Below are 13,917 nucleotides of genomic sequence, written 5' to 3' on the forward strand. Positions count from 1 at the left end.
TACAGAATTAAAGTATTGATTTTTATCTGCATTAGCGTTACCTTACCACATTTTATAATGTAGTGTAATGATAGTGAAATGGTAATGTTTTCCAAACGTGTCTCCTTTTTCACTCTTTTGGTTTGAAAATTAAGCTAAAAGATGCCATGAAAAGTACAGGGTTTCAACAACAAAGCAGTCTTAGGAAGGCAACTTCGTTTGGGGAATCCTTCTCGGAGTCCAAAAAAAAACAAAAACGTTTTCGGCCCTGCAGTGCATTGTGAGAAGGCTGGAGTTCCTTAGGGGAACATGGTCTAATTTGGTGTGGTGTACGTAGGCTAAATATCCTTTTTATTTTGCAGTTTTAAAAAGGGTATAGTACTCTGGTGTTTTCTGCAAATATAGTGTACTCTACATTTTGTTAACTGGATTTTTCTTACAAAACCCAAAAAAGATGAGATTATGTAGAACACCCTTTCATAGGCATGTTTTCATTGATTCCCCTGAAGGCTAGATTTAATTCATAAGGTAAGTGTCCCTCAACACCACCCACCTTTCACCCTGCCTCAAAAAAAGAACTAGTCTTGTATTGCACAAACATAACACATGTGGGTGTGGCTTTACTCCAGCAACAACAGTATACCACTTAAAGTGCATTTATGATCTTCAATGAGTTCAAATTTAGATCAAACTGTAATACATGCATATTAACAAGGAAAGAGGTGGATACATTACATTGTAGAAGAAATTAGAGAAATTCAGAGCATGTCTGAAAGTTAAATACAATAATGAAGGGAGGTATTGGTGGAAATTGAGCTAGTGGCTTATGATATCTCCATTTGGTATTTGGCAAACGGAGGAACAATCAAAGCAGAGATTTGCCAGTCAGATGTTTGCATGTTCATTGGCTGATCTGGAGTATAAATACTCAGCATAAATTCTGGACAAGGATGCAGATTTGGAATCCCTATATGACTAAGTAAAGAAAGTTAGAACAGGTCGTAAATTAGGAGAACATGTGCTTCTAGGAGAAATGGGGGCAGCATAGCCACTTACATGTAAGACACCAGAAAATAGCAGATAAGTATATATGTTGCAGGCTTAGTATCATAGAAGTCGTTGCTACCATAAAGCCTGCACAGCTTTGATCACTCCGAGAATTACAGCTGCATACCTGGAAGGTGGGCTCTGCAAATCTTAGAAGTAGTCTGCGAGTATCATTTGGACCTAAAAAACGATTAACAACTGAAGTCCATCCGAGAGAAAAATGAAACTCAATATCCTCTTGAAAATCAGAGCACAACTTGTCACAGTTCAAGTCATAGCTAAGGTCAAACTTCTTGCAAGGAATTAGAAAGTAGAGACCATTCCGAACTTCTGGTGGTAAGAGACATTTGACATGGTCTGGAAGAAAAATATTTTGCATGTTAGATCACTTCACACAAGCAGTGTGATGTAAATGAAAAAGAGACAAAGATCAATTCAAAAATATACACAATACCAAACTATCTTAGAGCCAAATATAGCAGCTAAAGCATTTACTGGAATATAATTTCAAAGATGTGCTCTCCCTTTCCTCAAATACGCTTCAGAAAATGTAGAGCAGCAGCATTCATCTTTCTTTGTAATGAAGCCAGACTCGTGCTTTTTAAATAAATAAATATAAACATTAAATAGTGAGATTTTTATAGGGGGTGCCATATGGCTCTTCCCATGCTCCATTACAATGCTATATAACTTCACTACCTTCATTTCATTTTCTGTAGTATCCACCTCTGTTAGGAAGTAATCTCAAAGTGTCTGGGTCATGTAAATACTAAAAAGGTGTACCAGCAAGGGCCCCACACTAATACCACTGGAGGGTTAGGCTATTCCACGTAGCAAATAAGGAGAGGTGGTGGGATCAATATCTACAGTAACCTGGAGGATGCTGTGAGCTATTACAACACTGACTGTAGAGTACACACAACCTTCACTTACAACACAGTTATTGGCAGTTGTAAGTTGTGGCTGGAGAGAAAGTACTGGTTCTTTGTACCATATGTTCGAAATAACTTGTCTCTAACCACTGACTAGAATGCTAATTCTTTCCTACTTTCTGCTGAACATCACTTTGTTACACTGGCAAAAGAATGGGTCAAAGGACCATGAAGTTCATGTGTGGCGTTCCTCTTTATCAGCTGCTAAAATCTATCACCATTAAACTAGCCCCTTTCCGGAGACACGGAGACTGGGCCAAAGCAACCATCTTGTAATGTTCTACAGTCATATTTGTGGACGTCAAACAATATACTGAATAGAACGGACTGCTTAGAACATACTGCAACTCATTCAAATCTTCGGGAGGAGGCAAAACCGATTGCACGCGAAGATGCCGTTTACTGACGACAACAGTCTGTGTCGTTGGTGGACTTACGATTGCAGGATACCCCCTAGAAGGTGGGAAGCCAGTATGAATTTTGAGGGCTACCACCAGTCACCCGTAGCTTAAATTGTCAGTCCAGTGAGGTGAAGTTCGGCACCGAACCCTGATTAAATTGCTGCAACGGAATGAAAGCAATTAAACATGTAGGACTATCTTAAAGTGGTCTGTAACATGCAGTTCGTCTTTTAATCTTGAGTGGGCTCATGTGCATGTGAGTCCCAACTCATTTTTATTTTGGAAAAATGTGGGTATGCTTTCCAATACCACGGGGTCTAGTTTGACACAAGCACTTTTCTGTGCAAACTTTTTGTATCTTTTCTTCACTTCCTATTTTCATTTTACATTAGACACTAGATATTTTCTTTCACTGGTAAGAAGGTCACTGATGATGAGAAACATGAGCAAACTGTTGAGTACCTACCAGCAGCTCCATTGCTGATGCTTACGTGAGGTACTTTCTGACCTTTTCACACATTTTTTCTTTCTTTGTACACACCTTCAAGTGGGGGTACAAATGGGGTGGGCTGATAAACGTATATAAAAAGCTTTTGGACATTTAGGATTGGACACAAGTGGCAATTGATAAAAGCCAGCTGTTGGGCGGAGACATTATTATCCTGCCCCCAAGAATTGAATGAGTTGCAGTATGTCCTAAGCAGTCAGGTCCATTCAGCATATTGTTTGCTTTTGAGTGGAGGGCGACCTGACTGTAGTATTCCCTCTGTTGCTCCTTAATGTGGATGATGATATTTCTTGATGTAACAAAAGATCAGGAGTAGTTTGAATGCCTCTGTACCGCAAAGAATCTGGAGTAAAAAGCTAAAACCAGTCTACTTCATAGTTGTAATTTCCATCACTTTCATCACTGGCTGAAGGTTGAGAGTGATGCAGAGCTGGTTGATGGACAAGGTCATTCTGAATATCCTGGTGTACTATAGAGAGGATCAAAGAATACTGAAAGATATGGTGGCAATAGCAAAGAAAAGAGGGCATTATTCAGCAGTGTATTTGTGCTGCTTGGCCAAGAGATAAGGACTCCTTTCTGGCATCATAATCCAGTTTGGTTTGGTATTTCGCAGGATTTCTTGTTTGTCATTTTTGGGCAGATCAGCTTCTTTAATATTGTTGATCGTTCTGGATAGTCCTGTACCCATCAGATTAACTGGAATATGAAGAATATGGGCTATTATGCTTGGTAATCATTGACTTTGGGCCATGACAATCAAGTGAATCAATTAGATGACAGTAATGGTGAAATATTGGAACATTCTGGTAGTGACTGGCTTGCTGATGGGAGGCATCAAATTAAGCTACCTTGTAGGTTTTCATTTGCTTAACAGATCAACGTTGTAGGTTCAAACAACTTCTCTCGGTTATCATGAAGCACAAGTAGTAATTTTCAAAAAAGGAAGAACTAACCTAATAGATATAGAAATCAATACACACTTACACCACTGAAAAAGGAGTGGTAATATTCACAATGTGTCCATCTCATTTCAGTAATGGAAGTTCAAAAGCACAGAAAACATATATTGCTTGAGAAAGTCTCAAATATAAAACATCTAATCAAATGCAGCCCATCATTGAGCGAAGGAGTCGTGTGTTAATAACCAAAACCAGTTTTACTGATTTCTTTAACAAATGCCATTCAGCCCAGCCAATGTGTTTTGTCCACAAAGGACTTCATCACCCTAGACTATCTGCACTGCTTTCCTACTTCTTTTTCCATTTAAACGACTCAAAGTGTCTCATGCTTCACAGCTCAGGAACTGTTCTTTTCGAAGAACAAGGTTAGGCTGCCCAAGAAGAAAAGTATTATGTAAAACTAAAATGCTACAGGATCTCAATTACACTCAAGCACACACATTTGCAGCCTAAAGAAATAATATCAACGTATCGCAAATTAGGAAAAATATATTACCAATCATTTCTTCTTGTGCTTTCAACATGGAAGCATTGACTGCATTAGAACAGCGATTTGCCAATTTCTTTCCCATACTTTCTTCGAGGTGCTGGTTAAGTTCCTAATGTTTAACAAATTATGTTAATTGTATGTATAAAATAACATTGAAACAATCAAGAAGACATCTCAGTAACATTCTTTTAATTGAAAATTACAAAGATTACATAAATCCCTAAAAATCAATGTTTGGACTGTGCAAAAAGGGGGTGAATTGCAAAACTCTTTTATAAGTAGCATATATGTAGGATAAAATCTCCCCTACCGCATGTTGTAAGGTTAATGCAAGTCACAGTGGACCCTGTAATCATATAGAGGAACAGGATAAGAGGCTGAGTTAATGTGTAAGAAGACTCATAGGATTGCATTATCCTTTTTACGTACGGAAGGAGGTATTCTTATTCCTTATGATGCATTGTCACGCCATCATTCTCCATCTCACACCCCCATTTCATTAATGATTCTTGCTCTTTCTACCCAAAAGCATCTGGTTGCAGATAATGTATAACAACGTGGAATTTATACTGTAAAAATCAACAAATCAATAGGTACCATGCAATTTTTTGGCAATCACATTCTAAATGTACTTAATGTAAATCAGTATCAAAGATATTTCTGTGGTTTAAAATGTGCAGTTAGATTCATGCTACCTTCAATTAAACAAAGTAACATTGAAACTCTAATAAATATGGGTTTTATGATAGAATAATTAGAAGAAGGAATCTGAAAAACTAGCCTTTCCTTTAATTCTTTAAAAGGCAGTCATGTGTTCTGCTCCGGAAGCAGTTTTTTGCATTTACTTCAAATTCTGAAAGAGGTATTTAAGGTGTCACAACTAGACTGTAATAAAAGGTAATGTTACGGACGGTAGGTGTGGAGGTCACAATTAGACTGTAATAAACCTTTTTTACAAGGACTGAATGCTTCCATTCATAATCTAGCCAACTTACTAAAAATATAAGCAAAAAACTAGCTAACAATAAAAAAAATATAATAAGAATAAAACATTAAAACTGGGGAACACACTTAAATGACCACCATTATCCACTAAAAAGGAAATTTTACTTGCAAATGAGAGTAGCACGGTCAGTCTAAGCAATCCCTTATGTTAATTACTCTATAAAATACAAAGTTACGTTTGTGGTTACAAAAACAGAACCAACACAATTGTTCCTCGGATAGGTGAAAAGAAAAAAGGAACAAACCAGGGACATGGTACTCTTGCAGAAAAATGAATAGGTTACAAACATCCAACACCCAAAGGTGAAGGTGGAGTGTCTAGAAAATAAAATACAATCAAAGAAGGGAACCCTGCTATAGGGTTCACAACAGAAGTCAATAATGAAGATTATGAAATTGTGATAGCAGACATATTACACCAAAATGTTGCAGTTCGGTCAAAACACAAACTACTGAGAAAGTCTGAAGATGTCCACTAAGTCAGCTTACGGCAGCAAGGATGAGAAACTTTGTATCTCTTCCAAACAATTAGGAGTTGTTAACTGTAAATTCCCAGGCTCTGCTGCCTTTTCTCCACCACAACTAATTATCCAGCACAGTATTTCCCAAACTATGGAGCGCAAGCAGATTTCTAGTGTTCCGGGATAGTCCAAACAATAAGGATGCCTTTAAATTCTGTATTTATCTTGTGCTTCAAAGATAAAGATCAAATGTTAGACTGTCTTCTGACAAATTGCGGCTTTTTTTTTAACTGGAGGACTAGTGTTTACAAACTCTTCTCACTTTGCAGTCAGAGAAAGAGAAGTAAAGTGAATTATGTAACAATGTAGCTGGGGTGCAGGAAGTGTGAAAGTAAAGGCTGAAGGATGTAATTTTGTGTAACACATAACCAATTATAAATACCAGTAAATTAACTGAACACGTCAGTAGTTAGGAAAGCAAAAATGAAGTGTGATGGAAACAAAGATTTTGATAGGATCAAAACAAATCAAGACACTTTACAAAGGGATGAAAAATATTTGCTGACACCAGATTTCCAACCATCATAATTTATATGCAATTATTTAGTTCATAAAACGGGAAGGCAAAGAGTTCAGAGAAAGTAATTCTGAATCAGTGGTCATCTTATCCATGTACATTGTATCACACTGGTAAAACCTAAGGCCTGTTGTAAGCCCGAGATTCAGTATTTCAAAGACAAGCATTGTGTTCACTGCTCAAGAAAAAAAAGGAATGGGGGAGGAAATCCGTTATTTTCAAGTGTGACACCAGGTTACCAAAATTCTATAATGCGGCTAAACTGGTAGAAAGACAAGATAAGAAATTCCTTTTGTTCTTCATGAGTAAGACTGAAAGCAACCTTATAAGAACTCTGAAAAACATAGCAGAAGAATGTCTTACTTTCACCTAATGTCTGTCTAGCGCTGCTATATGCGGGAATTTGCAGAAGAGATTTTGGGCCAGATGTACGACGTTTTTTGCGGTTGCAAACAGGAAATCGGGCCGGTTGCTACCGCCAAATAGGTCTGCCCTATGTACAAACCCTAATTTGCGAGTCGGTAACCTATTATCAACTCACAAAATAGGGAAACGTTTCATTTTTCTTTTTTGAATGTACAGCAACAGCTTGAGCCATTAAAGACTAGAAAGCCACACTTAGAAAGCATAAAGCCTAAAGGAAGGTTTAGTCAATCTTGACAACAGAAAGGGTAGTATCTTTCAACCTGAACCATGTTGGTTTGAAGATGTCCACCTTCCTCCTGGAGAGGTGGACAAGATTCTTTTTAGGTAATACTTTCTTTTCACTTTGACATCAATCCTCTGTGAGTCAACAAGAAGTGGCTGATGTTAAGCGGTGGGACTGAGAACAGTCCAATATCAAATGTAATGACAATAAGAATGACTTGACATCTAGTGATCTCTTGATTCAGTTTGCATCTTTTTCTGTGTCAACCTCATAACCAACAATATGTTTATCCATAACACTGAGCATGTCGCCTATTAGATCTGTTTGATGTCACAATATGGTGACAAAACCTAGTATGTGTAATGGAATCCTTCCCATACATGTTGGGAAAGGGAACTGGGGATGTGGGACAACAGGCAGTACACAGCATGATAGGATATGGAAACTGCTACCTCCTTAAAAAAACAATGTAAATGTTGGGCTTCTTTAATGATGCTGCTTATTTGTCAGCATTTTTCTTCATGTCTTGCATGGTTTCTCGTTTCCTCTCTGGGTAGACGCTGCGGGGTAGATTTATGTCGTTTTTTGTTTTGGGTATTAAAGCAATAGTTAGAAATTGGGGAAATGTAGCTATGAATAGACAGCAATATTCATGCTGTGTTTAAAAATGTAAGATTTACATCATTTAGATTTAGTTTATAGCCTGTAAATGTGTTCCAAGATCCCTACATACAGAAGGGCTCTTGAGAATATTTTCATGATTATGGGTATCAATGAAGAACCTATGCAGCTGAACTGAAATGTATACATAGCTAATTTTCCTTCAAAGCCACAACACTTAGTCTAAGAGAGTTTTAAAGACAGTAACACAATAGGTAATTTAACCTTGGAGGCTCCTCTTAAAAATCATCCAATACAACAAATTCTACAGAAAAAAGAATTAGAGAAAAAGTCAAGCTGGACCAAAAAAATATGAAAATGAATGCCGGAGTCTGGATTTCTAGGTTAGATTCAACTAACAGGAAAGCCCTAAAAGCACAGGTTACTACTTGTGTAACGATATATCTGTAAGAGACATTAGTTAGTGATAGATTCCTTACCTTAGAATATCCCCAGGCGTCAGACTGGATCCGGAAAGTTTTGCGTAGCAGTACCCTTGCGCGTCGGTAGGCGTCGTCTGCGGCTCCGCGTCCGTCGTTGGCGTCGTGGGCGCCGTGATGACGTCGTCGGAGTACTTAGACGCCGCCTCCGCGTGCTGACGTCAGTTCTTAGCCACAGCTTTTCCGCGCCAGAAGCGCAGAGCCATGACAAAAACCGACACTGGTGCCAAGAAACTAGGGCCCTGAAAGGGGATGACCTTAACCCTAGATATCGGTTCGCAGAACGGGGAGGATGGGTGGGTCGGTAAGGAATCTATCACTAACTAATGTCTCTTACAGATATATCGTTACACAAGTAGTAACTTGTGCATCTGAAAGAGACACGTTAGTGATAGATTCCTTACCTTAGAATAGATACCCCAGAAATACCATCCCCGTGGTGGTGGGTCTGCGAACCAATATTCACACCAGAAAGTCCTGGAGAACGGAACGGCCGAAGTAGCCGTCCCTCCGGACTTGACTGTCCAGGCAGTAGTACCTCGCAAACGTGTGCAACGAAGCCCACGTAGCAGCCTGGCAAATGTCCTGCAAGGGCACACCTCGGCCCAAGGCAGTTGTGGTGGCCGTGGCTCGAGTGGAATGAGCCCGCAGCCCAACAGGTGGTTCCTTCTTAGCCAAGGAGTAACACGCCTGGATGCACATGATAATCCATCGAGAAATGGTCCTCTTGGGCACCGCTTTCCCTTTCTTAGCGCCCGCGTACCCAACAAAGAGTTGATCATCCACCCGGAACTGGCGTGTGCGATCCAGATAGAACGAGAGCGCACGTTTTGGGTCAAGACGGTGGAGCCTCTCCTCCTCTCTCGAGGGGTGCGGAGGCGGAAAGAAGGTGGGCAATGTGATGGATTGCCCAATGTGGAAGGCCGTGACCACCTTAGGCAAGAAGGAGGGCCTAGTCCTCAAAACAACCTTGTCCGGATGGACTGAAAGGAAAGGAGGCTTACAAGAGAGGGCCTGGAGCTCACTCACTCTCCTGGCAGAGGTGATGGCTACCAGGAAGGCAGTCTTCAAAGAAAGAAGGCGAAGTGGACAGTTATGAAGCGGCTCAAAGGGAGCGCACATCAGAAATGTTAGAACCAGGTTCAAGTCCCACTGAGGCATCACGAAAGGAACAGGAGGAAAGGTATGAGTGATGCCTTTCAGAAATCTGTTTACTATAGGGGACTTGAACAAAGAAGGTTGGTCAGGCAGCCTCAGAAAGGCTGAAAGAGCCGAAAGATAGCCCTTGATAGTGCCCAGAGCAGAGCCCTGCTGGGCAAGAGAAAGAAGGAAGAGAAGAATCTCAGAGAGAGGGGCATTGAGAGGATCCACAGCCTTTGCTGTGCACCATGCCACAAATCTGTTCCACCTGCAGGCGTATACCGTTTTTGTGGAGGGACGCCTGGCTGCCAGAATGATGTTGCAAACTTCAGGAGGCAAGTCAAATGGCCTCAACTGTCGCCGCTCAATCTCCACGCATGGAGGTGGAGACTGGACAGGTTCGGGTGGAGGACCGTCCCCTGCTGCTGCGACAGAAGGTCCTCCTGAAGAGGCAGACGAACCGGGGGATCGACTGACATACTGAGTAGCTCGGGATACCAGTACCTTCGTGCCCAGTCCGGAGCCACAAGGATGACTTGTGCCCGGTCGCGCTTGATCTTCTTCAGCACTCTGGGCAGAAGAGGTATAGGCGGAAAGGCGTACAACAGACCGCAGCTCCACTCGCGACGAAAAGCGTCTCCGAGCGAGTGCCGCCTTGGAAATTCCAACGCGCAGAACTGATGACATTGCGCGTTCTCTTCGGTGGCGAATAGATCTAACCAAGGCTCTCCCCAACGCAGAAAGAGGCCTTGCGCCACGTCCGAGTTCAGACGCCATTCGTGATCCATCGAGCACCGACGGCTGAGTTCGTCCGCCCTGGCGTTCAGAGAACCTGCCAGGTGTTGAACCACCAGAGTCACGCTCTGATGTTTCAGCCATTGCCAGAGGCGCAGAGCCTCCTGGCATAGGGTCCACGACCCCACACCGCCCTGTTTGTTGCAGTACCACATGGCGTGGTGTTGTCCGTGAACACCTGCACTGCACTCCCTCGGACAGACGGGAGGAATGCTTTCAGTGCCAGGCGAATCGCCCGCAGCTCCAACAGATTGATACGGAGCCGGGACTCCGCCGGAGACCAGAGTCCTCTGATCTCCGCCTCTCCCAAGTGGCCACCCCAGCCCTGGAGGGACGCGTCCGTCACAACTACGTGCTCCGGTTGGGGAAGGCAGAGGGATCTGCCGTTGACCCAATCGCGGTCCGTGAGCCAGCACTGCAGCTGTCTCGCAGTGCCCTCCGAGATCAGGACATGGTCGGAAAGGTTGCCCCGGTGCTGGGCCCACTGAAACTTCAGGTCTCACTGCAGAGCCCGCATCCGCCACCGTGCGTGATGCACCAGAAGGATGCAGGAGGCCATCAGCCCCAGAAGCCGCAGCGTCAGCCTGACCGAAACCCGGGATAACGGCCTGAAGATTGGAATCAGGGCCTGAATATCCCGGACTCGCTGTTCGGGCGGGTAAACCCGAAACTGCACCGAGTCGAGAACCGCTCCGATGAAAAGGAGCTTCTGAGAGGGGCACAGGTGTGACTTCGGCACATTGATGGAAAAACCCAACCTGTGCAGGAGATCCGCCGTAGTCTGGAGGTGGTTGACGACTGCCTGGGGCGAGCCCGCCTTCAACAACCAGTCGTCTAGGTAGGGGAAGACTGAAACCCCTAACCTGCGCAGGTGAGCTGCGACCACCGCCATCACCTTCGTGAACACCCGTGGGGCGCTGGTAAGGCCGAAGGGGAGCACGGTAAACTGAAAGTGCTCGAGGCCTACCGTGAACCGCAGGTAACGCCGGTGGGCCGGCAGGACGGGGATGTGGAAATATGCGTCCTGCAAGTCCAACGCTACCATCCAGTCTCCTGGGTCTAGGGCAGCCAAGACCTGAGCCAGTGTCAGCATTTTGAACTTCTCCTTCCGGAGGAAGCCGTTGACGTTCCTCAGATCCAAGATAGGGCGGAGGCCCCCTTTGCCCTTCTTGGGTACCAGGAAGTAGTGGGAGTAGCAACCACGACCTACTTCTGGCCCAGGAACGCGCTCGATGGCCCCCTTGGCCAAGAGGGCCGACACTTCCTCCTGCAGGAGCCGCAAATGATCCCCCGATACGCGGTGGTGTTGCGGTGGCATGGCTTGAGGGGTCGTCTCGAAGGGGAGGGAGTAGCCCCTTCGGACGATCTGCAGCACCCACCTGTCCGAAGTGACTGTGCGCCAGTGAGAGTGGTGATGGCGAACCCTGCCCCCCACTGGCGTCACATGGGCCGAAAAGCACGGACTAGGAGGGTTTAGAGGCGGATGCTCCGGGGGCAGGTGTGGACTGGCTCCGCTTGCCTCCCCGACCGCCTCCACGGCGGTTTCCACGGCCGCCGCCGCGCTGGACGACAGTTTGCGGCGAGTGGCTGGTGGCACGCGTGGGGACGCCCCTTCCTTGGCCACGAAAGGAGCGAAAGGCACCCACTTGCTGGCGCGGGCCGAGAGGCCCAAGGACTTGGCCGTAGCCCTGGAGTCCTTAAAGCGCTCGAGCGCGTGGTCTGCCTTGTCGCCAAAGAGGCGACGGCCATCGAACGGCATGTCCATGAAGGTATTCTGGACATCAGCCGAGAAGTTGGCGGATCTGAGCCAGGCGTGGCGTCGAATCGCCACCGTCGTAGCCATCGCTCTGCCCAGCGAGTCAGTTGTATCCAGTCCGCACCTGATCGAATACTTCGCTGCGTCCCGGCCTTCCACTAGGGCTTGGCCGAGTTTGGCCCGTACCTCCAACGGACACTCTGGCAGCAATCCCGCCACCGTTTCCCATATAGAATGGGTGTAACGGCCCAAGAGGCATGCGGTGTTGGAAGACCGCAGTCCTAAGCTAAGGGACGAGAATACCTTTTTGCCAAAGGCCTCGTACCTCTTGGATTCCCGGTCAGGGGGAGCCGACGGGAAGGCGGTCTGGGAGTTAGAGGCCTGGATAACCAGACTCTCGGGGGTGGGGTGGGTGGACAGGAAACATGGGTCGCCCGGAGTCGGGCGGTGGCGTCTGGCCATGTTCCTATCTACAGGCGGACCTGTAGCGGGCCTGGACCAAGTGCCCAAAAGAACGTCCGACAAGGCCTCATTAAACGGCAGCATAGGCTCCATGGAGCATGACTGCGGCTTAAGGACCTCAGTGAGGAGGTTAGTCCTCACGGCCGCGACGGGGAGCTCAAGGCCCAAGGCCTTAGCAGCCCTCATCAACACCACACTATATGTTGCGCCCTCCTCCGAAGCCACGGAGGGAGGAGAGACTAATCCAGTGTCTGGAGAGGTGTCCAGGCCACTGGCCTCCCCAAGGTCTCCTGTCCAGTCCATGTTAGACTGATATTCCCTTGTCAGAGGGTCCTCAGACACCTCCCAATCCTCCTCTTCCCCCATCTCCTGAGACTCAGGGTCGTAATTGAATGAGGATGGATCATAGGGAAGGAAATCCCCGACCGGCGTCGAGATCGGCGCCGACAGGCCCCGTCCCGACGCCGGAACCCATACAGAGGAGGCATTGGGGACGGCGTCGGCCGAGGCTGACGCCGGAGGGGACACCACACGGACCGACCCCGGGGGGGGGTCGTAAGGTCCACCGGGGACGTTCCAGCGCCCGACGAGGGCCGAACGGCACCCTGCGGCGTCGGGCCCGAAGGCACCGACGACGCCGGGACCGCTGAACCCTGCAGCGCCGAGCCCGAGGGCAGCGGCGGCGTCGGGATCGTGGAGCCCTGCGGCGCCGGCGTCGAAGACGCCGTCGAGGCCGAAGCACCCTACGGCGTCGGGGTCGCATCCTTCGACCCACTAGGGCCCCCAGACGGGTTCACTGGGCCCGAAGGCGACGCGGAACCCGTCGGAGAAGAAAGGGACCTCATGGTCATGAGGAAGCGCTCTATCTCCTCCGGCGTCGCGTTCAGCCCAGGGACCGGGGGGTATGGAGCCGAACGCGGCGCCCGCGACTCCTGAGGAGCCGCGTGGGCGGTGTCACCCGAACCCCCGGCCGCATCGCGCGAGCGTCGGGGGGAGTTGGAAGAGCGATGATGTCTCTTCGACTTCTTATGCTTCTTACCTGACGACTTGGACCCGGAGGAGTGGCGCCGACTCCCGGAGCGGTGACGGCTCCGCCCCCGCGACCTGTCCCTCGACCTCCCATGGTACCGGGACCGGTACCTCACACGGCGCGGGGCCGACTGGCGGATCTCGAGTCGCCTGCGGGACCGCTCCCGCCTGGCCTTCCTCGAGAGGGCCCGACAGTCGGAGCAGGCCTCGTCGTCATGGTCGACGCCCAAACACGTCAGGCACAGGCGGTGCGGATCCGTAATCGACATGAGGCGTTCGCACTCGTCGCAGTGCTTGAAGCCGGGCATCCCTAATGGCACCGTCGGAGTCGTGAAGACTTCGAAATAGATCAAAAGATCCAAAAAGTTAGTCAAAAAATGACTAGGGAACTGCTTTTTCCAGATCTGCGCTGGCTGGCGCGGAAAAAAGAAGAACTGACGTCAGCACGCGGAGGCGGCGTCTAAGTACTCAGACGACGTCATCACGGCGCCCACGACGGACGCGGAGCCGCAGACGACGCCTACCGACGCGCAAGGGTACTGCTACGCAAAACTTTCCGGATCCAGTCTGACGCCTGGGGATATTCTAAGGTAAGGAATCTATCACTAACGTGTCTCTTTCAGA

At 46.9% G+C, this 13,917-nt stretch overlaps 1 protein-coding gene across 1 annotated transcript in view; it reads right to left on the reverse strand.

Annotated features, from left to right (window-relative positions):
* Positions 1-13,917, reverse strand: part of MFN1 (mitofusin 1) — a 210,041-nt gene that overhangs the window by 102,063 nt on the left and 94,061 nt on the right. The window contains exons 13-14 of the mRNA XM_086944376.1: positions 4,326-4,428; positions 1,154-1,383 (exon numbers count right to left, since the gene is read on the reverse strand). Of these exons, the coding sequence (XP_086800502.1) occupies positions 1,154-1,383; positions 4,326-4,428 (333 nt within the window). The remainder of the gene's footprint in view (positions 1-1,153; positions 1,384-4,325; positions 4,429-13,917) is intronic.

The sequence above is a fragment of the Lissotriton vulgaris genome, chromosome 11 (assembly GCF_964263255.1).
Source record: "Lissotriton vulgaris chromosome 11, aLisVul1.2, whole genome shotgun sequence".
In the NCBI taxonomy this organism is placed as follows: Eukaryota; Metazoa; Chordata; class Amphibia; order Caudata; family Salamandridae; genus Lissotriton; species Lissotriton vulgaris.